At 36.4% G+C, this 25,777-nt stretch overlaps 1 protein-coding gene and 1 pseudogene across 2 annotated transcripts; both read left to right on the top strand.

Annotated features, from left to right (window-relative positions):
- On the top strand, positions 1-8,606 carry LOC122061930 (beta-glucosidase 12-like). Of its 2 annotated transcripts, none has more exons than XM_042625509.1 (13): positions 1-566; positions 668-737; positions 1,260-1,318; positions 1,443-1,518; positions 1,612-1,689; positions 1,789-1,876; positions 2,941-3,196; positions 6,235-6,347; positions 6,423-6,640; positions 6,725-6,756; positions 7,664-7,766; positions 7,868-7,976; positions 8,261-8,606. In XM_042625509.1, exons 1-13 carry the CDS (start codon positions 402-404, stop codon positions 8,439-8,441), a joined length of 1,548 nt encoding a protein of 515 aa, XP_042481443.1. In that variant the 5' UTR covers positions 1-401; the 3' UTR covers positions 8,442-8,606. The 2 variants fall into 2 exon arrangements, with proteins under 2 accessions (XP_042481443.1, XP_042481442.1); XM_042625508.1 differs by having other exon boundaries at positions 6,232-6,347.
- Positions 8,607-19,207: 10,601 nt separating this feature from the next.
- On the top strand, positions 19,208-25,477 carry LOC122060814 (annotated as a pseudogene).
- The last annotated feature ends 300 nt before the right edge of the window (positions 25,478-25,777 follow it).

Here is a 25,777-nt window from a genome sequence, read left to right as displayed (position 1 = left end):
GCTAATATATTGTCCTCTTTGGGAATCTCCCTAGATAGAACTTTATTATGTATAATAGTTAATAAACACATATTTTTGTAAGCTATCAACATTTGGTTTTTAATTCTTAGTTATGAATTCTCTTAAAATGCATTCTTTTTTTGGGATACTGAAAGTAGGTCAAGATTTCGTTTCTTTTAGTTTTGTAATGTGGAGTTGTGGACTTCCACGCTGATGGCCATGCCTAAGGTAGAAGAGTGATCCCGAGTCTTAAACCCCTCTGTTGTCGTAATTTTGTATCTGGTCTTTTTCTAGACCCAATCTGTATTCTATTTTTTCCATTCTTCTTTTAATGCATATGACTTCTTAGCCCAAAAAAAAAATATTTGAAGGGACTCCAGAAAACAAAGAAGAGGTAATTAATGGCAGTTCAAGACTCTCTGGTCATGGTGTTGGGCTTCATAGTGTTTGTGAACCTGTATGTTCAGGCAGCAGCAGGTGTCTTCGGAAGTAATGTCACCTTTCAGCTCAGTAGGATTAACTTCCCAGAAGGTTTCATTTTTGGGACAGCATCCGCTGCTTACCAGGTATATCAATAGGCTTCTGTTATAAAAGTTGAAGTCTCCCCCCCCCCCAACCCCCACATGCCTGATCGAGCATGCTTGTATCTTGTTTCATCTTTCTGCAGTATGAAGGTGCAGCGTTTGTAGATGGCAAAGGGCCAAGTACTTGGGACTTTTTCACTCACAGATATCCAGGTCTCTCTCTCTCTCTCTCTCTCTCTCTCTCTCTCTCTCTCTCTCTCTCTCTCTCTCTCTCTCTCTCGTGTGGTCTCCTATTCACGTGTCAAGTTTCAGCCTAATTCAACTTGCCACTTGGTAAAATGAAATTTAGACCTACCCAAGTGCCTACTTCTCTATCTCCTTCCTTCCGTGGCAATTTGACTAAGAATATGGACAAGTGCTATCATCCATTTCACCAAGTCATATGGGCATTCAAACAGATATTTACCTCAATACATGAGTGTTTAGAGTTTTTTTGGAGTAATAGTAGACACCAAAATGGAATCCCACTTCGATTAGGAGGGGTAATTTGGAAAATATTAACCCTAAGGAGGCTGAGGTATTTGCAAACCCATAGGAGAAGGGGATTATTTCCGGCTGCTCAGCCTGCATGAAAATTTACAAACCCCCTCCCCTTTTCTTTAGATTTCATATCCTTCCTTTAGTTTCTAACTTCTAGAGAGTTAAAATATATTATATATTTGTTGGTGGTGATAGGTAAAATAACTGATCAGAGCAATGGCGATGTGGCTGTTGATTCTTATCATCGTTATAAGGTATGGTTACTAGCTCTATTTGTAGAGCCTCCTCATCCCATTACAATAGAACAAGTATATCATTTTACCTAAGTGGTGATGAGTGGTGAGTGATGGGTCCTTCTCTGGATAATCAATTTAACAGGAAGATGTGAGTATAATGAAGCAAATGGGAATGGATGCTTATAGATTCTCCATCTCCTGGGCCAGATTATTACCCGGTATGTAGACCATCATTTTTCTTCTCCCTTCTTCCTTTTTCTTTATTCTTTTGCCAGCTTCTGATAAACTATTTAACACAATTTAACTCTCAGAAGGAAAGCTTAGTGGAGGTGTGAACGAGGACGGTATCAGATATTATAATGACCTAATCAATGAGCTTTTATCTAATGGTTCTCTCTCTCTCTCTCTCTCTCTCTCTCTGTGGTTAATTTTGTAATCTTCAAATCTTTGACGGCCGGCCAAACCTTTCTGTCTCCAATCATGTGCAGGCATACAGCCCTTCGTAACTATCTTCCACTGGGATTGTCCCTTAGCACTTGACAAGGAATATGGTGGTTTCTTAAGTCCTCGTATCATGTAAGTAACCAAGAAAAAAAAATTGGGGGTGTTTGGGTTGTTGGGGAGTAGCTGGGGAGATACCAATTTATTTTTTATTTTTTTTTCTTTTATTTATTTATTATTATTTTTTTGGGGGGAATCAGTAAGGTTTTTTATTAAAACAATGAATGGAAAACATCCGATGGTCAAATACGTCAAGAATCTGAAGACAATAAAAGAATAAAAAATAAAATAAGATTACCTATCCAACTTCGGCATAGCCATCAGCAGATAGATAACCTGATCAGTTAAATCTAAATTTCAGACTCATTTGAGCATCCCAAGTGATGCCTGCTAATATAAAACTAGGAGGCATGCGTTTATGTGATAGAAGACACTACACACCTCTCAACAACCAAATTGTAGTCCAAAGTAAGCAAATAAAGTTGCTTATTGAATTTTAATTCATGCTTTCAGTAAAATTACTAAAATTCCATGAAATTGAGATAAATATATGAAATACAAAATGGCATCTTCTATAATTTTAGCTACTTTCACTTCTCATTTTAAATTGAAATTGTACTAATGAGATGCTTGCCTTGCTGACCTTCTATCACATGGTCTAATTCGTATATTACCATATGATAAACAGTGAAGCATTATATTTCTTTCTATTATATTTCATTAGACATAATAATGAGAAAGAAATATTTCAACATTCACAAGTTAAATTTAGTGGCTCTTCTCAACCATATAGTCCAATTTCTAATGACTGATTTGCCAATTCCAACATTAAACTACCTTTGGATAGTTAAAGGACTTTAGATCGGTCATCAATGGAAGATCCCATTGGTTTAGAGCATATTTCCTTTGAATTACCCACTATCCAAATATCCAAAATTGACATATTTAATCTTCTCATGTTGTGCGGAGTGAGAGATCCATGGGTGTTGGTACTTCGATGGGACTACAGATATTGTGCTAATGGAATTTTGAACATTCATCATATAAGAGGAATCATTATGAAATCATTATGGTAAGTTTCTCTTCAAATCTGGAGCCAAATCTGATGGACAAATTGGATCTTCTGATTTCCTACACAGAAAGGACTTCCAGGACTTTGCAGATCTTTGCTTTAGAGAATTTGGAGATCGTGTGAAGCACTGGATGACCTTTAATGAGGCATATCTCTATAGTAATTATGGTTATGCCACAGGCTCTTTTGCTCCTGGTAGATGCTCCAAATGGGTGAGTTCAAGTTGTATTCCTGGGAACTCTGGGAGTGAGCCCTATAAGGTGGCTCACCACCAGCTTCTGTCTCATGCTGCTGCAGTGAAGCTATACAGGAAGAAGTACCAGGTGAGTGGGATCCACATAAGCTTCACATTTAATTTTAATATTAAAAGATTTTTAAGATCATTTTATCATTTCGATGGCTATTCTTAATCTTTCTTTCTACATTTGGGTGGAATCTGTCCTAATTAATGGAATTTAATATGAGAATTGAACCACCCAAATCCTTGATAGATATGATTAATTGAAATTTTAAAATCAGTTACTATTCATGGATTAATTCATGGGACAATGAAGAATTTTGTTTCAAGAATCTACTCCAGAGTCAAAATTAGAATTCCATCCAAACAGGACCCTACAATGAAATATTTTGTTGTTTCCTTTAAGATAATCGAATCCTAATTCAAAATTTTGGTCAAAAATTTTTATAAGCAATTTGTAAGGATTTTGATTTAGACATTGCAATTCTGTGATGGAAAGAGGGCTTGTGAACTTGCAACAGAAAAACCTCTAATACAATGATTCACTCCTTGAAATCCAAAAGTCTCATGTAAAATCAGAAATTTCATATTCTTTATGAGCAATAGTACTATGCAAGAAAAAGATACAACAAAGTTCATTCATGGGTCACCCATGTGGGCCAAGTATATATTTGTGAGGATTAGGAATCCTAGTTGGCCAGATCTCTATAGATAAGAAGTTTGACCACAATAAAGCAAGTTTTTTACCTAATCTCAAGAGATTTATCTTTCTCTCCCTATATCTCTTTCGACTCTCCGAATTGAGAGTGTGTTTCTCTAAAGATCTCCATTATTATTCTTGGATTTGGAAAGTGAAACTTTACCTAACGAGATCCCTACAAACCATCGATCATCATAGTTCGTATAGGGACGATGTGTACATGTGTACGACAATCAAATCTATTCTATTGTGAGTGACGCATCATTGAGATAATCCTAAATCTCTGTCGTTTTTGTTTCTCCAACGTTGTAAATAGTAATTGAGATCAGGTTGTCTTTGGACTGTCAAGCAGTTGCAGAATTGCTCTTGGGTGTGGTGTGTTGTACAAATATGAAGTATCCATCTAGGGCGGAATGCATGGTTCACCACATCAACGGCAATGGTCATTCCATTAGGAATTGGTTGGAGCCTTGGCACCCAGATGGGGTGCTTCTTAATAGATTTAAAGAGAAAATCTGATATGACGTTGGTCCTCACAATTTGGCCCTTGTTCATGATTTGATTCAAGATGATGATTGGAATATGTGAATTTGAAGTCGAAACCATTTATTGAAATTGAACAAAATCGTTTACATCGAAACCACAAAGCCATTTAGTAAATGATTCGGTTCTAATTTTAAGTTTAAGACATATTAGTTAAATGAATAGGGTTAGGTTTAACCGTTTAAGCCGTTAATTTCAAACCTAATTGACACCATGAAAATCGAATCGTTTAAACCATCAAAATCGATCCGATTAACCCATATAATGATTAAATATTTAGTTTTTTTAACAAAACATAATGGCTTAATTTAGGGAAGAATTAAGGACCATAGAGGTTGTCGAATAGTCTATTCAACAATGTACTCCTATTATGTAATTATGTAATGAAACCCTTACTTGTTCAATGCCTCATTTAATTTGATACAAGATTGAAACATTTATCAACAAAATCAAATTTTAGTAAACAAGCTTATAAATTAGCAAACCAATTGTTAACCGTTTAGAAACCGAATGAAATAAATCGCAATCAAAACCGTTTAAAACCATGAACTGACATCATTTAAAAACCATGGAACCGAAACCATTTACTAAACAATTGTGGTTTCAGAAATTGCAACCATTTAGTAAATGATCCGATTTTAGTTTCAGCCAAATAAATATGAACCAAACTGAATCCCACCATATACACTAAAATCAAACCGATTAACATCCTTACCTAGGACCCATAGTATCATACTTGGACCTAATCAATTACTTTTGATGTGTGCTATTATATCATATTTGAATGGAGACAAATGATCATTTGATTCATAACAATTCCAAAGACAACCGTTGTCCAAGATATCAAATATGATGTTTGGGATAAATAACGTTCCATCATCTTCCAAGGGCAGCCAGCCATAGGTTATAGGTGGTATATACCCTTTTGTTTCCTTACCGTAAGCCCAGGGGCCTTCGTCCTTTTAAGGCCCTTCTCCCTGCTCACTTAAGGGTGTACCATTTCTTCTTCTTCTTTTTGGGATAATAATAATAATAATAATAATTATTATTATTATTATTATTATTATCATTATATGTTTTTTTTTTTTTTTTTTTTTTTTTTTTGGCGATAGGTAGAAAGGGGAAATAGATAAGGGTCCCAATAGATAATAGCCAGTTTGAACCTATGGAGTAGGGGTGTCAACGGGTTGGTCCGCCTTGGTTTTAATTCAGATTGAGTCGGTTTTCGTGTGGGAAAGCTGAAACCAAAACCAAAACCAAAACCGAACCAATAAGAAAATTTTGGCTTCGATTTCGATGCAGTTTGGTTTCGATTTGTCTTCGGTTTCTTAAATCGGGTTGGATTTTGTTTTTGGTCCATTTTGGATTTGACTTTCCATACAAATGTATACAAAACTATGCAAAATTAAGTTTTTTTATTGAATTTCGGATTGTTTCGATTTCATACGGGTTAGGTTTCGGTTTTGGTCCAGGTTTTGAGCCGGTTTTGGTTTGGTTTTGGGTTCATCTGGTTTTCGGTGCAGTTCGGTTTGATTTTGGGGCTGCAATACTCTAAACCAAAACCAAACCAATAAGGCTTTTTTCCGATTTGGTCTGGTTGTTATTGGTTTGGTCTGGCCTGTTTTACCGGTTCAGTTTAGGGTTTGACACCCCTACTCTAGAGAGCATGTATATTTTGTTTATCACAACACACCAGTTACACTAAACAGTTGTTAAAAGAAAAAGAATTTTTTTTCTTTTTTCTTGATACTTCCACCAAAATTAGCTGAAATTTTCGTTAATTTTTTACAAGGTTTCTGAAAATGAACAAAATTAAGCTTAAATAGATTCAGTTTATAAGCATTACTGTCTAAACCATTTTGGATTTGTGAGAGCAGAAGTCTCAAAAGGGAAAGATAGGAATGGCGCTGGTGGCAAACTGGATGGTACCCTTCTCCAGAAGCAAATCTAACATTGCTGCCACCAATCGAGGTCTTGATTTTAAGATTGGATGGTAAGTATCAGTTTCTCAGTTGATCCAACGGCTATATATATCATTATCAACCATATATGACATCTGCTTGAACAGGTTCATGAACCCATTGACCTATGGTGATTATCCAGATAGCATGAGAGCTCTTGTTGGTGATCGGCTACCAAAGTTCTCAAAGAAGCAGTCTCTCATGGTGAAAGGGTCACTGGACTTCATCGGATTAAACTACTATACTGCAAATTATGCAGCTGAAGTTAACTTGAGGAGCTCTGGAAATTTAAGCTCCACAACTGATTCACAAGTTAATCTCACATGTAAGTCGAGCTATAACCCTTCAAGAAGTTCAATCTGGTTGGTGTCATAGCCATCTTCAAGCTAACATCTTCTTCTGTTGACAGCTTCAAGGAATGGGACATTCATTGGTGAAGCGGTATGAGATTATTTTGTTACAGACTCTGCAATTCATGTTAATCACTTCAATATTGAAGTGTACATGTAATATAACTCTAGATAGAGGTGCAACTAGATTATTTAACTTCAGACCTGATCATTCATGATCGCTAACCCGAGGGGTAGCGCAGTTGGTGAGCAACGAATTTGGTACAAGCCGTAAACTTAGATGTTCTGAGTTCAACTCTCACTAGGCACACCTTGAGCCACTCACAAGGGGGTGTTTAATGCTTTTCACTGCTTTCAGTGAAAGTTGAATAGTTCTCATTCAACCCCGGTATGACCCGATCCTTGCGATTGTGGGGTCAGTATGGGCCCACAGGACTAGTCAGGCTAAAGGCTTAGATACCCGTCGTTAGCAAAAAAAAAAAAATTATGATCGCTATATAAAGTGGTATCTTATATTTTACATGTGATGGGGTATGATATCTTGTATTACGTTGCTCGCATAAGTGGGTTGATTCTGAAGGTCCAATTAGAGGCTTGGGGCCCGAAGCCTCGAGGCCCGGAGGAATCAACCCACCTTGCACATTATCTTTGTACTTGGGCCTCAACGAGCTAACAGGTCCATGGCAAGGGTTTGGAGGAGAGGTTAGCCTCAGAAATTTTTAGACCTACATGGATATTTTAATAAATTACCTGTATAAGGTTTCACTATAAATTTGTAACAAGGTTAGGTGATTTATCTAAAATCAATCAGAGAGAGGTGTGCAAATGAGCTGTCTTAATTCTATTCTCCATCGATAGTGAAACTGATCTAATCTCACCGTGGAAGTAGGCAATCTTGTCGAACCACATAAATCTTCGTGTTTGCATAGTGTAATTGTTTTTGAAAAGTCCATTCTTTTCTCAATCGTTTTAGATTCTCGTTTATCTACATTTTACAGACTGGTCACGCTGCATTCTATGTTTATCCGAGGGGAATTCGAGATGTTATGATCTACATAAAGAAAAATTACAGAAATCCAGTTATTTTCATTACTGAAAATGGTAAGTGATCAAATTTGGAGTCTCTGAAGTCTGAACCATCCCTGTTATCTTTTATATCATATTGTAAGAATATACTTTTAATGGTTAATTTCTGTTTGCAGGGTTTGGTGAGCTGAACAACTCCAGTGTATCCTTGGAAGAATCTCTGAAGGATGACAAGAGAGTGGACTTTTACCATAGACATCTTCACTATCTTCGAAGAGCCATCGAGTAAGTATTCTCTCTGAATTCTAAGGATAACATCAAGGGTGTCAAAAGATCATTCAAAGCACGCAAAGATTTATATATGAAGGGTGCAACTAGGGCGAGCTAACATTAAAAGGTTAGACTTGGTTAGGGTTTGTGTCTCTGGTATAGCTTGGCTTGGAACAAACCCTAATTTCTTCTTTCTTAACAAATTAGTAATTTTATCAGAAAACTAAAAAAGAAAAAATATTTAATTAAGAATAGATTGTTTGTCCTTAACGCATGTAATTAATCCGGAATTTGTGTAGGGATGGTGTGGATGTGAGGGGATACTTTGCATGGTCTTTGTTGGACAACTTTGAATGGAGTAGCGGCTACACAGTTAGATTCGGGATTAACCATGTAGATTACAAAGACAGATTGAAGAGATATCCAAAGCACTCAGCCATTTGGTTCAAGAATTTCCTCAATAACTATATTGTTTTTTAACTAGTCAGTCTTATCCCCTCCACCTTATTGATTAGTGGCTTGATGGGATGTTGTGTTTTGAAGGTTAATTTCTTCAAAAATTTCAATGTTCACATTTCAACTAGGGAACTAAGAGAATCACCCATTGTTTGATAAGAATCGAGAATCAAATTGGATAAACTTCAATATATATGCCCCCTCTTTTTTCTTTTTTTCTTTTTTCTACTAGAAATTCTCAAACTTTATTAAAAATAAAAGAAAAGATAATACATCAAAACATAGCAATGAGAAAATCTCCACACAGATTGTAGAGATTAGACACTAATTCCACTCCTCCACCTTCGGCATTGCCATCAACAGAGGAGGGACTAGATAAATCTATGACCCTCATTTGCTTGGTGAATTGATTACGCCTTTTTTGCATTTGAATATAATGAGCTCAACCACCTTTACCCATTGCTTGTTTCACTTGTCTATTATTCTTTTAATATAATTTTTTGGTCGTTCATTGACTTGAGAACTCCTCTTTTTCAAGAGAGATGACAAAAGAGATTCGAAGCAAGGAATCCCTGAACCAGCCATGAGAGCTGGTCTTCCTTCCGAAAGAGGAAGTATACATTTTATGATTCTAATCTAGTCCACAGGTTCACAAACAGATCTGGATGGAGAAGTAAGCACAAAAATAAAAGCTTCTGCGAAAACATATTACCCACAATAGAGTGGATTTGGAATTACAATCAAGCATCATCAAAGTGGGGCCACTTGGTCCAACAGTAAGGTACGAATATTGCAACCTAGTGGTCAAGCAGTCAAAACAACCTCTCAATATTCTTAGGGCAAGGCTACATAGTTCTCTAACCCCCACCCCCGACCTTACGCATGCGGGAACCTCATGCACCGGGTATATTTTCATCAAAACAAGCAAGCAGGTCCTTCCGGGCCCTAACTCATCAATGACAAAAGAAGAAACGACTAGGTGACCTATGACCAAAGAAACAATGTCGCTCACATTGTTGTGCATTAACATGTGTTGACGCAACAAATAAAGGATAGTCTACGAACATAAACAGAGGCAAAAAGTGAGAAAACCCCGAACCCGGTAAGCCGCTACCACATAAATTAACGAGTAAGGCAAGCAAACTTTACTAGTCATAGTAATGGGGCAGCCAAAAAGTTGCATCGTGCTAGGAAAGGCCTTTACTTATTCAGTCCTTATTTAGAGTAAAGGTGAGTCGCTCATAATGAAGTTGCCCTTTACGACTACATCGCTTGGGAGCAAGTACTTGAGCAGAGCAAAGTTGATTGTAGAGCACCATTGCACTTCATAATTTTTCAGCCACCTTCTTGTGATAGAAGGAGACCTTGGCCTTTGTTAGACAAACACCAAGAAGCACGAATAAATAAACTGAAGGAAAGATGACACTGAGATTTAATGTTGTCCATTCCCCAATATAATGTGATGCATCCATAGGCGAAGCTGAAGATCAATCACTATGTGATAGAAGAAAAGATACAATGGAGATCTCTCAAGAATACCAAAAGTTGCCGCAAGAACTCTTCCCTAGAAAACGTAATATGAAAATGCCCAAATCACTTTCACTTTCAGTTTCTTTCTTGTGCAACAAGACGATAAAACATACAAATACTCCTCATAGTCAATACAAGCCTTCTTCTACTAATCATAAACCTCACAAAATTTCATATTCAGACCACCTTCAAAAATGTCAGGATTGTAAAAACAGATACAAGAATGTACGACACACATTATATACAGCCTTGAAGGAGCAAGAGATTTCATGGGTGACTACAAATTATATACAGCCTTTGGGTTTCTGGGTTATTGTTCAGCCCATGTGGGCTTTTGAATTTTAAGTTGTTGGGCTTCTGGCTCTTATTTTTTTCCATGTGGGCTTTAGCTGTATTAGACATGTCATACGTGATATGTCTTCCACTTCTCAAGCCAACTGAGCCTTGATGGCTGTCTGTTTTTGGACTTTTGTTTCCCGGCTTGTAATCCTCCGTTAAGGGATATTTTCCCTCCCCCTCTTTTAATGCATTTATTAATTTATCCAAAAAAAAAAAAAAAATCAACTGATACGATAAAATGTACAAACAGCCCATCGCGAGTGCCAAAAGTTAATACAATGACCAGAGCCCACTTGGTATTTGAGACCTTCTACAACAATAACTAAGCCCACTATGTTTGGGCCGAGTACCTAATAGATGACCATGCTATACCTATTGAGTTGGATCCCCAGAAAATATTCCTCAACATGGAGGGAAAGCTAAGTATCGGGATCGTGGTACTCAATACAGATACAATATTAATACTGTAGCGGTGGTATCAACATAGGAGAGAGGGTAAAATAATTCAAAAAATCAAGGTATGAGTGTTGAGGGGCAAAATGATCCGATTTTATCTTTTATAGAATCAATATCGATATTGATTGAGACCGATATAAGTATTGATATCGGTATCATACCCCTCTCCCCCTCTGAGAGAGAAAGAGAGAGAGAGAGAGATGAACTTGCTTCTCGATGTTGAACCAATACTATGTCCCATCGCTTGCCTTATCACTGTCTACGATTTTTTTTTTTTTTTATATACTAAATAGAATTGGTGTCGGCAGTGTAGACGGGTCGGATGGGGTGGAACATATATACAAGTTCATTTATACCTTAATTATACACATAGCAACAGTGCAATGCAAGGTGTATGAGGATCAACTTCTTATATTGTTGAAGCTTGATCTCACAAGCACACCGGTTTAGTCTAGTGGTGGCAGCTTTACCTTGAAATGTCGGTATCCAGAAGACGAGATTGGAGGATCAAACTCTATCATATGTTTATGTGAATGGATGGATGTGTAGGAGTAGGTGGCCATTGGCCCTACTAATAGCCACCTACTACCTCCCAATAGACTGGATTGGCTTGATTTAGACAGTTCCAATTGATATCGGCCTTGATTGATCCTAATTCTTAGTCGATATCATATCGATCGATCCCAACACTGATTCTTTCTTCTCAAACCTTATGCCAAGGTTCTAAATTTTGTGAACGGTCATGAGATCGGTCAAGAACGATATTGTCTGACAGCATTTTGAATCGGTCTAGATCTGACCGTATTGAATAGATCTATCTTTTTTGTTAAATCAGTTTTTATTATGATTTTACCCTTAGATCATACATGTAGATTGAGATCAATCAAAATCGATACCATTCCAATCCGATCAATACTGAACGTTCCATTTCATTTCTAGAACCATGTGTTCTGTTTACCCGGTATGTGTGCATTCCTCTATTCACATGTTAAGTTTATGATACTAAGAAAGTTCAAGGATATGGACATTTAAGGTAAGGTATGACATTAGACATATGGATTGGACAAATACATGCATTTGAGGTTAAAATTTGACGCATGATCAAACTATTGTACTCCATTGGCCTATCCAAGTGCCAACTTCTTGTCTCCTCCATTGGCTTACTAGGGGTGTTGAGCACAATTTTTTCACTTTTATATATCTCTACTTTTTTTTCATACTAGTTCTTATTTTTTTTAATCAAATTAATTCATTATTTAAAGGTGAATAACACTTCCATAGGACCATAGTTATATTTAGAAGATGAACCTTCTACGAAGGCCTCTTGTTCGGTTCTCAAACTTCAAAAGTTTTCTTTCTAAATAAGGATAAAAAGTATTTTAAAATAATTCAAAGTATATATTTATTGCATATTGTTACTCTGTAGTACATTTTTTAATGGCAAAAGTTGTGTGCGCTTTTTTTTTTTTTTTTTTTTTTTTTTTTTTTGCTTAAGATCAGCAATGGTTATTATTATTATTATTATTATTATTTTCATTTTTTTTTTTAAAACAATGATATATTATTAAAATGAATGAAAGAATTACATGAATAAAACAACAAAGCACAACAAAAGGCCCTCACCTCACCTTTACCAGTCTTTTTATCCACCTTTGGCATTTCATTATGAGAAAGGAAAACTAGTCCCAAGATACAAATCATTTAAATCTAAACTATAGACCATCATTCTCAATCCAATGAAAGAGTTGTGTGCATGATCATTATGTATGATGATGCATAAAATCTTGAACGCATCGAGAGGGTCCTGATGTGACCCCCCTCTCTCCTCATATATATATATATATATATATATAGTAAACTAATGCCCATTTACAGTGGCATCTGGGAAACTTCCTCCTAAATCTTTGCTCATAAGTAAATTAGATAATGATTTTCTTAAAAATTGAAAATTGACATGATACAAATTTCTGGACTAACTCATGGATTAAATTCATTCCTAATTTTTCCCTTGCAAATTTATCCGTTTCTAGCAATCCACCCCTATCTTTACAAAGGCCAAAAACTTTATGGGAATTCCTAGAATGCTAGCTTCTTAAGTTTTTTACTCATCTTTCCATGATAAGTAAGATTCTTAAAATCCATATTTTCCTTTATCATGATAGGTGGTCAACCAAAAAAGTTATTAAATTTCTCAAATGCAATATTTTTACTAACTCTAATGGATTCTCAAACAAGTGTGCTTGCTTATCTCCATGCTCACACTACTGGTTATTCTTTTTTTAAATTCAAAATACTTCCAAAATCTAAGCTATTTTTTTGGAGATTAGCACCAGGAGGGATTCTTGCAGAAGACATTATTAGAAAATGGATGAATATGAATCTATATTGTGACTTTATGCTACAATCGTCATGAAATTACATGGCGTTTATTCCTCTCCTACGAGTTCACCAAGGGAATTTGGGTAGCTGGTCCACTAGGTCTTATAACTGAATTTTTAAATAGTTCATCTTTCATGACTCTAATTATGTTTTTTTTTTTTTTCACATGCTTTACCTCCTAATAATTTGCATTTTTTTCTTCAATTGCTTTTATTTTTATGTGTTACTACATTTAAAAACTTAGAAATCAAGTTTTTTTTATTATGAAAACCCTAATCCTCACGCCATTCTACAACAAGTGGAATATTGGATTTTTATTGGAATTCCTACCCAACTGGTGATATTACCTAACTCATTACCCAGTGGAATACCTAGGATCCCTTTTTTTTTTTTTTTTTACTCACAAGGAACTAATATACACTAGGATCACCAATCCCAATAATAACATCTTTCGATGAATTGCTACGATTATAACTAAAGGAAAACATGTCTTACTTTTTACTAACTACATGATGACAAGAAAAATTATTGACCAATCAACTAAAGGCTTTCTCCACGGACAAAGCAAGTCAAGGATGACGGACGGAAGGTGATGAAATTTTAAGGTGAAGGCAAAACAAAGGGGACCCCTATTTAAGATTTTAGGTTGTGCCTGATATCCAAGAGAAGAAAAGAAAAGAAAACGGGGATTCGGTTCCTCCTTTAGATTAAAAAATAATAGATGTCATTCATTCAATTGAGCCACAAGAATGGCACCTCACCTCCGAGCTATATTTTTTTATGAGTAGGGAGGGAAGTATGTAACAGTTAAGAGACTTGAACTCAAGACCTCCTGGTGAGCATGGGATTGTAACACACCACAGCTCACCAACTGTGCTGAACAGTTATTACCTCTGAGCTGTAGAGGAGCCGAATCCCTCTCTCTCTCTCTCTCTCTCTCTCTCTCTCTCTCTCTCTCTCTCTCTCTCTCTCTCTCTCTCTCTCTCTCTCTCTCTCTCTTTGTGGAGTTATTATTGCTATTAAGGCTGTGTTTGGTAGCCAAGAGAAGAAAATAAAATAAAATAAAATAAAAAATACACTTTTTGTACTCTTTTTTTGAGTTAAGAATTTCTCTTTGCATTTGTTCACCCAATCGAAGATTCAGCTTTTGAAATTTAAAATTTCTCTTGAGAATTGTGAAGTTTTCTTTTACTCCTTAAAAAAAAATTCTTGCAAAAAACACAAGAAAACATGAAAAAATATGAAAACATAATAAGACAAAAAATGATTGATTACACAATGATTTCCTATGTGTCTATCTCTCTCCTAAAATTCAAATTTTTTTTTATTTTCTTCTCTTGATTACCAAACATGCATACTCTTTTTATTTTTTCACCATTTCATTTTATTTCTTTTCTAGATTTTTTTTTTCTTTTCTTTTCTTTTCTTCCCTTCTCATGTCTACCAAACAGAGCCTTTAATTGCGAAAATGACTTGTCTTGCCAGACCTTGGATGTGGGGGCAAACCCCAATGATCACTTGAGACCAGAGTTATCAATTCGGCCGAATAATTCGCGAATTATTCGGCCGAACCAAATTTTTCCGATTTTTATCAAAAATTTGGACCGAATCCGAATTAAAAATAAAATTCTTTAAAATTCGCGATTTTTTCAAAAGTGAATATAAATCGCGAATAATTCGGACCGAATCCGAATTAAACCGAATTATTCGGTCCATTTAAACATTATTTTAAAAAAAACCAAAAATAAAAAATAAAAAACAATTAAAAAAAAAAAAAACCCCCCAATAAGCTTTTTTGACCGCTTTTTTGACCGAATCCTTAAATTAATCGTCCGAATTATTCCGAATAATTCTTCGTCCGAATAATTCCCGAATCTGAATTTGCTAACTATGCCTGAGACACGTGAAAGAGAGTCAAATAATTCTAAAATAAAAATTCAATGCTATCTTTTTTTTATTATTATTTTTGCGGTAGGACTCTTTCACAAGATCAAGCGGTGGTTTTTGGAGTCTTGAATCCTGATAGGCCATTTTTTGAGATTGGCTTAATGGTATCGAACCGGTTCATTTCTGGCCATTTGGTTCAGATCTACTTCGGTTTGAGATTGCCAACATGGAAATCAAAACCAAGCAATGTTACATTCGGTTTTCACTCTAGAAATTATAATCAACCATTTTAATTCAGTTCTACATGGAGTCATTCCAGTGATTGATTCGACTAAGGATTTTAAACTCAAAATCCAAGATCAAATCGGTCCCAATGGATTCTAATTCGATTGACTTGGACCAGTCCAAACTCAATATCAGAAATAGATCAAAATGGAGGTTGAATCGGAATTGGTATAAGTGATCCCAAAAGCTCTAGAATTGGCACTTAAATTTGAAAGTTTGTTCTCCATTCCAGAAACCCTAGAATCGGCCATTTCAAAATAGTTGATTCATGATCGATCACTGCCGATTCCAAACCTAATTGGCTGATTCAACTATGTATTTTGAACTTGGAATCAAAGATCAAATTGGTCCAAAAACCCTAAAGTCAAACCTCAAATCTAAAACCTGATGATCCAATCCCAAACCCTAAAACGCTAATGGTTACTTGAAATGAGAGAAACTATAAATGATTCATTATGATGGAAGAAAATAATTTACATTTTAGATCTTTGAAGAACACCAAAAGTTGCAGAAAGAATATATTCTCCCCAAAAACCTTAATACGAAAATCCTCAAATCATTATGATTTCTTACTGGCATAAGAAGTCAAGCAAAACTACAAATACTCCTCTAAGTCGGGTTGATCCATTTGGTTGCATTGTAACATACCGTATCTTATGGCCTAAGCCCTCTACTACCATCACAAACCTCACAAAAATTTGAATTTCTATAAAAAATTTAAGAGAAGTAATCTTCAAAACAGATAAAAGATTCTAAGTCACACATTGCAAGGGAAACAGATGTCTTGGCAGACTCTCTTGCTCAGAAGGCCCTATCAATCTATAATACAATAATCTACCTAAATTCTACTCCATGGTTGATGAAGTCTTGTATTTCACCAGCACTTGTCCTTTCTGTGTTTATAGAGCTCAGAATCTTGATTGCCAAAAGATAAAATAAAAATAGATTGTTATTTACCAAAAAAGGAAAATAGAGCTCGGGTGAGTTTCATCAGAGCTGTGATTGAGGAAATGACTTCTCTCACACTCAAGGTTTTAAAACTTGGTATCGGTCATAGCCGAAATCGATATGATATGGATTGATATCAGTAAGGATCGGTTAAGGATTGGAAATTGTATAGTTTGCCCAGATCAGTAACGGTATCAGCTAGGATCAGTCAAAAAAAAAAAAAAATTAAATCTAACAAAATTCAGAAACAAGAAAAAACCAAAATGAAAGTAGCCACAAAGTGTCTACCAAACCATAAGACAAAGTGTCTACCAACTTATAAGAGGAAATATTGCACTAATGGCTATTTCCACCAATGACCAGCTTGGCAAGACGATTTAGGATGAAGCCAAGCTTGGTATGCTACTCAATCAAGGGATGGGTGATAAGGATTCCACCAAGGACCAGCTTGGCAAGAAAATTTGGAATAAGGCTAAGCTTGGTATGTTAATCAAGGTATTGATAATAAGGATTCCACCAAGAACCAACTTGACAAGAAGATTTGGGATAAAACAATGCTTGGAATATTGCTCAATCAAGGGATAATTGATAAGGATACTAATTGTAATAGAAATATGGTAAATTTGGTTTCCTTAAAATATCCAAGTTATCCCCATAAAAGGATTGTAATCCCACAAGATGATTATTATTGAAAAAAACATCTTGCCTTGGACTAGAGCGACAGTCATCAACACAAATGCAATAGCTTGGTCTATCGATGTCCCATCTAGATGGGGCAAGAGCAAGAGCCATGGATTCAGCCTGAACAGCAAATAAAACAATTCTGAAGATGAGAGTGATGATGGCCAATACTCCAAAGGAAACCCTAAGAACCGCCATTTTCCCCCCCTTTTTAAATCAGTTGTTTGAAACCCTAGATCTCTCTCATATCAATCTCTCAATCTCTTTCTTTCTCTCTCTATTCTGTTCATCCTTTATAAATTAAGTTTTAAAAAATATTTTTTTATAGATCAGGTTGGATCGGCTGATCCAGGTTGGTATCTCATATCCAAGCTGATACCGATACCCGTGGATCGATCAGGTCTCGGATCAGTCACAGCCAATACCGTTTCGACCGATGCAATACCAATACTTGATTACATGTAGTGTGAGTCACACTACATTGAATCTTTTGTGGAATCACACCAAAGAAAAAATTCTTTTGCAGACTGTCGGTGGAGCAGAACTTCTCTGTGTGATTATCAATAGTTTTTCTTTCCGACGGATCAGCCCTATTAGAGAAGGGCTTCCGATTCCGTATGACAACAGAACGAGCATTCGCTGGACGATAGGCCCCACTGTTATTCCAATCTGATGGCCTCTAACCTACTAACATCCAGAAAGGTAAAGAAAAGATCGAAAATGGATGATGTTTGCACCTGAGGCTGGCAATTGGATTCTGATAAAAATATGAAACGACATAGAGTACATTTCAACTTCATATCACAATCCTAATCTTCTCTGTTATGGATGCATGTGATCTCACATATCATTTGACACCTCAAAATCAATCTATTTTAGGTGTCTCCCGATTGGTACTTACAAATTTAGATTAGCCTAGTTGAGAAAGGGAAAAAAAAAAAAAAGAGAGAGGTAGGATTCCATCACGATCCAAACAATAGAAGGAGAGGTGAAAAAGAGAGGAATCTTATCTGGATCATCCTATTATTTAATTATGAGTAAAAAAATATATATATATATATATATATATATTTGTCCAAAATATTTGGAGAGATAAGAAAACATGGGAGAGATAGTAATGGAAGTTCAAGATTCCTCTAGTCTTCATCCAAAAAAAAAATTCTCTATCCAACTAAATTAAGATTCAAGATGCCAATCTAATTGGTAATAGTTTAGATCGGATGCTCATGAGAGAGTAGAGGTGCCAAACCAATCAATTTTTATTAAGCCTAATTGGTCCTCATCAATTGAAGGCCACTTTACTTTGTGCCTTTATTAGGTAGATTTATTTGACAGGTCGTTTTTTCTAAATTGTAGCATTAGGAATGTCAAAACCTAGCCTGAATTAATCTTTTTTCTTTGGTAAATGAAAAATATATTATACACAACAAAAAAGATACAACAAACAAAGTCTAAACTGGCTAAAGGCGGGCAAAGGCCCTACCCGTCAGGAGCTAGCCGATGGCTAAGGGGGAATTGGATTTGATTCCTTTATGGGCCGCGTGCTATGCAATGCACATCCCAAAGTGCTCTCAACCGTCAAATGTGCACCGCACGTACCATGTCATATCATAAAGGAGCCCATGCGGGGAAACATGGTTTCTAGACCTTTGGTTCATGTGGTTTACTTCACTGGGCGGTAGAGGAAAACTTTTCTTTTCAAATTTGAAGGGAAATCACTACTTTTATTCCCTTTCAATCGAGTCCATTTGTTCATCTTATTGGTGTACGATGTCTTGTATTCCATCACAGTTTAATTCACGGAGTACTAATGTAAGCGCCCCAACAGAATGCAAGCAAGTTGAGAGAGGTACTTGCAAATCATTTGACAAGCAATTTTGTACTTTTCAGTATTAAGATTTTTTGCTATATATTTGTAGCGAGGTTTTCATTTTCTATAATGCAAGCAATTTAAGAAAGGTGTGAAGACAAGCGTTGTAACCCTATTCTCCATTGATAGTGAAACAGAATCTTATCTCATCAAAGATATAGGCAATCTCACCAAACCTCGTAAACCTATATGGATTGTTTGTTCTTATTTTTTCATTTTTTACTGCATCGTTTTTAGGGTTGTTTTTAGGGTTGTAGTTTTACGCATCTGTCTGAAAATTGACTGATCAGGTAAAAAAAAAAAAAAAAAAGTACCCGCAAATCATTAATCAATCTTTTTTCGCTCTCTAATTTGGTTCTTCGGCTTCTTCCTCTATATAGACTATAGAAAGACTAGAGAAAACACAAAAGTGGTAATGGCGGCAGATCAAAGGTCTCTGGTCTTGGTAGTAGTGGGCTTCATAGTGCTAGTGAACCTGTATGTTCACGCAGCAGATGCCTTCGCAAGTAATGTCTCTGCTCCGGTACCGTTCGGTCGGAGTAGCTTCCCTGAAGGTTTCATGTTTGGGACAGCATCCGCTGCTTACCAGGTGTATATATATATATATATATATATATATATATAGGCGTCACTGATGTGTTATAAGAATTGAAGTTTTTCCCTCACATAACATGCCTAACCATTCTTGTATCTCTCTGTCTGCTTTTTGCGGTATGAAGATGCAGCATTTTTAGATGGTAAAGGCCCAAGTATTTGGGACTTTTATACTCACAAATATCCAGGTCTCTCTCTCTCTCTCTCTCTCTCTCTCTCTCTCTCTCTCTCTCTCTCTCTCTACATAATGATCACTCTCGGCCGTTATCCTTGTTCAATGGTTGACTCAATGCAGTAAAAAAAAAAAAAAAAAAAACTCAAAATGCAGTGATATGCGATTCTTTCAATTTTACTTCAGGATTTTTCATATATTTTTTGAATCTTTTTACTATTTCGCATATGTATATATAAGAGAAAACGTGACTCGTCTTGATCAAGTCGATTTATTAGGTTTTCTAAAAGACAAGCCATGCTAGAAAACCTTACTTTGCTAACTATAATTTGATGTTAAAATTTGACACATAACAAAACTAAGAAATTTCTTAGATATTTAGTGATCAGATTTACCATGTCATTTTTTCATGGGGTAGAATCAGGCCTTGTACATATTGATGGCAATTCAAAAGGATTTGCCTCAATCCATGGGGGTTTAATTAGGGTTTTGTTGAGCTCGAATGTAACAAACATGAGTTCTGTCGTGCCATACTGACATTCCTCTTCAAACGTTATCCTTCCTTTTTTTTTGAATGGAGAGTTAAATCATTTTATATATTTATTTTTGTGGTGATAGGTAAAATAGAGGATCATAGCAATGGAGATGTGGCTGTTGATTCTTACCATCGTTATAAGGTATGGTTGTCACTGTTTCAAAACACAAGATCAGTCTCGATCAGTCCCAATCGAACCCCTTGTTCTTAAATGGTATTTTCAACCATTTTATCCTTGTATCATATCAGTAAATAGGTTAAAAATCAGAATGGGTCTCAGCCGATTTCAATCTGATTGGGACAATCTTGACTAACTCTATCTGATTTTTAAAACTATGATGCTAACTAACTACTTGTAGAACCTTATCCCCTTGCAACAAGTATATCATATTACATGACGGTGATGAGTGAAGTGCATTTTTAATATTTAATTTAACAGGAAGACGTGAATATATTGAAGCAAATGGCCCTGGATGCCTTTAGATTCTCCATCTCTTAGGCCAGTGTATTACCCAGTAAGTAGATCATCAATTTTTTCTTTTTCTTTTTCTTTTTTTTTTTTGGGGGGGGGGTGGTGTGGTGTGGGGGTGGGGGCGGGGGTTGGGAAGGCTGTCCTTTGTAATCTTTTTATTTATCTCAGAGGGAAAGTTAAGTGGAGGTGTGAATAAGGCTGGTATCCACTAGCTATTACAACAACCTCAGCAATGAGCTTCTATCCAACGGTACGCATGTATAATAATTTTACCTATTAAGATATGTTTAATATGGTAAAAACAAAGAATGATCCCTTGTCGCATCCCCTATGTTGAGATATAAATGGGTGTGAATGAACCCAGGTCACACGGCCATTAATTCAATAAGGGTGGCCAATGACAAGGTGCATATGAGCATACAGATGGAATGAATTTTTTGAGTTCCACAAGGCTTGAGACATAACTTTGCCACCCTCTGTGTTTGGATGTAGGGATCATGTGACCAAGTTCTGTTATTTTGTCCTATTTTAAATGAGAAAAAGAAATAAAGCAAAAGAATGGTCTCTGGCTACATTCTGTTTGCCCAAATATAGCTGAAAGTGAAAAGACCACCTAGGCCCCTAAACCACTTCCTAGCCGAGCCTCCGCTTGTCTTCCCATTAACGCACGTGTTGACAAATTAGCCATGAGACCAAGACCATTTTATCGCCTATTTTTAATATATATTTATAAAAAGGGTGCGGGTTCTCTATAAGATAGTATGCCTCGTGCATCAACGTGGGGTCCAATAAGAGTCATGAGACTATAAGTAAAAGCATCAATAAAGGTCGGATTTAATTCTTAGATGAGAGGTGGGGTGATCATTTCACTCCCTCCTATTGTCTGGTGTAGGACTCATGTTGCCTTTTAGATCTTTTATCTTAAAAAAAATTAAAACTCTCCCATCACCATTTCTCTCTCTGTCTCTCTTTCTCTCTTTCTCTCTCTCCCCACGTAGCTTGTGTATACATTGTCTCTCAGATGTGCAGGTATCCAGCCCTTTGTCACTCTCTTCCATTGGGATTATCCGCTAGCACTTGACCAGGAGTACGGTAGTTTTTTAAGTCCTAAAGTCATGTAAGTAACCCACCTCAAGAATTGACTTTGATGATAGTTGGATTAAAATATGGAGCAATTCTGATGAGAAAATTGGATCTCCTGATTTCTTACACAGAAAGGACCATGGGGACTTTGTGGATATATGCTTTAGAGAATTCGGTGACCGTGTGAAGCACTGGATCACCTTTAACGAGCCATATTCCTATAGTACTTTTGGATATGCCAAATGGACATTTGCTCCTGGTAGATGCTCTAAATGGGTGAGCATCCTGGAAACTCTGGAACTGAGCCCTATAAGGTGGTTCACCACCAGCTCCTGTCCCATGCTGCTGCAGTGTACAAGAAAAAGTACCGGGTGAGTGAGATCTGCATAAGCTTCCCACCAAGTTTAATTAATCTTAGATTTTTAAGATCAGTTTATCATTTCAAATCCAATTCTTAGTCCGGGTTATTTGGGAATGAGCAAAAGCTTAATTAGATATATAGATTCAGTTTTAAGTGCATTACAGTCTGAACCATCTTGGATTTGAGAGAGAAGAAGTCTCAAAAGGGAAAGATAGGAATGACGTTGGTATCACATTGGTTTGAACCCTACTCTAGAAGCAAACCCGACATTGCTGCCGCTGGTCGAGCTCTTGATTTTGTCCTTGGATGGTAAGTTTTAATTTAATAATTTCAAGACAATGAATGCAATCTTGTTGAATCACGTAAATCTTTATTTTTATTGTGTAATTGTATTAAGTTTGTCTCAAATTCTTGACCCGTTTTGAAGATTGACCCGTTTCAACATATTTTAATGGTGATTCGAATGGGAAGTTTTCTGAGATCTGTGATAGAAGCAAAGGGGTTGGCCCAATAGGCCCAAGCCCCGAGCCCAACACTGACAGGGGTGTATGGTTTGACCAGATCGACTGCGACCTGATGGATCAACCCGCGACTTGGAGTATATAATGTACTATTGTTTTATTGAGTAAGTCATTGTATTTTGGAGATTTTTCGAGTTAGGATTTCAAGGCGAATTTTATCACCACTGCTTAGGTGTAATCTCTCTTTTGCATAGTGAAACATCTTCTTCTTCGTCTGAGGATGTAGCACACCACACTGGTGTGTGAATCTAGTTAAATCTCTGTATCGTGTAGATCTTTTGTTTATTTATTTTTGTATTTCTTGATATCTGATCTAACAAATTGTTTTAACGGGTTTATGACCCCATTAACCTATGGTGATTATCCGGCTAGCATGAGATCTCTTCTTGGTGATCGGCTACCAAAGTTCCCGAAGGAGTCCCACATGGTGAAAGGGTCATTAGACTTTCTTGGACTAAACTATTATACTTCAAATAATGCAGCTGATGTTCAATTGGGAAACACTGTTAATTTAAGCTCCATGACTGATCCTCTTGTTGACCTCACAGGTAGGTCGAGTCAAAACCCTTGAAAAAGTTAAATCTAGTTGATTTGATAGCCATCTTCATATTAATATTTTCTTAATTTTGTAATTTGACAGTTACAAGGAATGGGACACTCATTGGATCAGCGGTATGAGTTTTACCTTACAAACTCTGCAATTCATGTTTAACCACTTTATTGTAGTGGCAGAGGTGCAACTAGATTATTAAAATTCAGATCCCACCAATGGTGATATTGTTTGGATACAATGTCTTGTATTCTATCACATGAATTTTTAGAAAAAAATCTGATCAAGTCCTAGCCTACCCTGAGCCTGAATAGGGCTTGGGTTGAGATTTCAGCCCATGGGTTGGGTTAGGGTTGACATATTCAGGCTCGAGGCAGGATTGGGTTGGCCCTGAGTTGAGGTCTCAACCCAACCCAACCCAATGCAATCCAATCCAACCATGTTTATTAAGTATATAATCATATAAATGTGTTAATAATTATTAATGGGTACTTATAGAAAAAGGTCTTTCGTTTTCCACAATCTACATATATATGAAAACGTTGGTCTTTGGCCTCTGCAATGCATCAAGATCAAGCAACCAAGTAACCGATAGTATTGGGTTGAACTGGATTGGGTTAACCCAACCCAATCAGGGTTCATTAGGGCTGGATTGGATTGAACTAAACCCAAAAGGTTTGGGCCTGGGCTGAGATATCCCAACCCGATCTATGATTGGGCTGGGCTTGGATTGAGTTAAGAGACCTTAGGGTTGAACGGGGCTGGCCCATTAACACCCCTAGGAAGAACAATTAAGAAGTCATAAAGCCCAAGGCCTCGAGCTTCAGAGTAATAAGCCCATCCGTGGGTTATCTATGTTAATGGAACTTTGACGAACTAGTGGGTCAATAGTGGGGGATGGAAAAAAAAAAAAAAATAGGTTATATAGGTATTTCAATAAATGTACCAATATGGTGGTGTTATGGGCATTTAATCAATACATTTTCACTGTAGACATAGAAAATCTTTTTAAATCACGTAAATCTTTGTATTGTGTAATTATTTATTTGCGATTTTCATTTGTATCTTGCATCTTTCTAGATTTTTGTTTCTACAAACTTGACCTGTGGAGATCTCTATTTATAAAGTAAAATCATATATTTTACCGAGTGGTTCATCTGTACTCTACGTGTGTCCATGGGGCATTCGAAATCTTCTGGTCTACAAAAGGAAAAACTATAGAAATCCCACTATTTTCATTACTGAAAATGGTAAGTGATCAAATTCGGAGTCTCTAAAACAACCTATATTATCTTTTATATAGTTCATTCTATGAATGTACTTTAATGGTTAATTTCTGCTTGCAGGGTTTGCTGAGGTGAACAACTCCAGTCTAACCATGGAAGACGCTCTGAAGGATGACAATAGAGTGGACTTTTACCGTGCCCATCTTTGGTTTCTTCGAAAAGCCATTGAGTAAGTATTCTCTCTTGAGTTCCAAGGATAATGAAGGCTAAAACTTAGGGAGTCAGATTTGGATTGAGAATAAGGGTGTCAAAACCTAGCCTAAATAGATAAATTTGACCAAAATCGTTATAAGTGTATTGGATTATGTTTTGAGATGAGGTCTTGTAAAGCTCAAAACCAAATTGAAACGCATTGAAATAGATGATATCAAGCCAAAGTAAAAAAATCGGATCACAATCAATATAGCACGATAAAAAAAACCAATGCCAATGTGAAAAAAAAAAAATCATACTTTTAAATGTATAAGAAAGTATATTATGATCCTCCCTACATCCTACAGTGGGCGGGAGCTAAGACCAAACCAAATCAAAACCAATACATCAATATTGGTTCATGTTACACTTTTACACATTCTCACACCAACTACAATGAACAAAACCAAAACTGATTCAAACTGACTGATTGACACCCCTAGTTGGGAAAGACCAACATTTAAAGGTCACACTTGGTTAGGGTTAGTTTCCCTGGTTTAGCTTGGCTTGGACCAAACCCTAATTTCTCCTTTCTCATAATTTAGTTGTTTTATTAGAAAATTACAGGAAAAAAAAAAATGTAATTAAGAACAGATTTCTTGTCCTTAACGCATGTAATCTGGAATTTATGTTGGGATGGGATGAATGCGAAGGGATTTTTTGGATGGTCATTCTTGGATGACTTCGAATGGGACGTTGATTACACACTCAGATTTGGCGTTAGCTATATAGATTTCAAAGACGGATTGAAGAGAAACCCAAAGCGCTCAGCCATTTGGTTCAAGAAATTCCTCAAGAATTAGATGTATTTTTAATTAATCTGTTCTATTCCCTCCACCTAATTAATTAGGGATGGATGGGATGTTGTTCTAGCTTTAAAGGTTAATTTCTTCAAAAACTTGAATAATCATATTTTCAAATAGGGGCTTAGAGAAGTACCCTTTATTGTGATGCCCCATACCGTAGCTAAGGGGAGTCTGGTGGCTGGACCCACCCTTGTTTCTTGTTACTCCTGCTCCTCTCAAGAGCAGGAAGGACTTCTTGATATCTTCTAAATAAATTCACTTGGTGGAGGTGTTTCCCACCTTCTTTGATTAAAATATATATATATGGATTTGTTTGATTCAACCACTTATAATCTGACTTGGCTCTTTTCCATGGAGCCTTGGGATCAGACAGTCATCCCATAATTGGGAGGACAAAGGCATATGTCTCTAGG

The sequence above is a fragment of the Macadamia integrifolia genome, chromosome 14, assembly GCF_013358625.1.
Source record: "Macadamia integrifolia cultivar HAES 741 chromosome 14, SCU_Mint_v3, whole genome shotgun sequence".
Taxonomy (NCBI): Eukaryota; Viridiplantae; Streptophyta; class Magnoliopsida; order Proteales; family Proteaceae; genus Macadamia; species Macadamia integrifolia.
This window is presented reverse-complemented; position numbering and strand designations above follow the sequence as displayed.

Bases quoted from the DNA above. Each gene is read 5' to 3' on its own strand.
- LOC122061930 (XM_042625508.1), top strand. From the start codon at position 402: ATGGCAGTTCAAGACTCTCTGGTCATGGTGTTGGGCTTCATAGTGTTT. The intron at 1,690-1,788 runs GTTCTCTCTCTC...AATCATGTGCAG, and splicing joins CAATGAGCTTTTATCTAATG to GCATACAGCCCTTCGTAACT. The intron at 6,348-6,422 runs GTAAGTATCAGT...CTGCTTGAACAG, and splicing joins CTTGATTTTAAGATTGGATG to GTTCATGAACCCATTGACCT.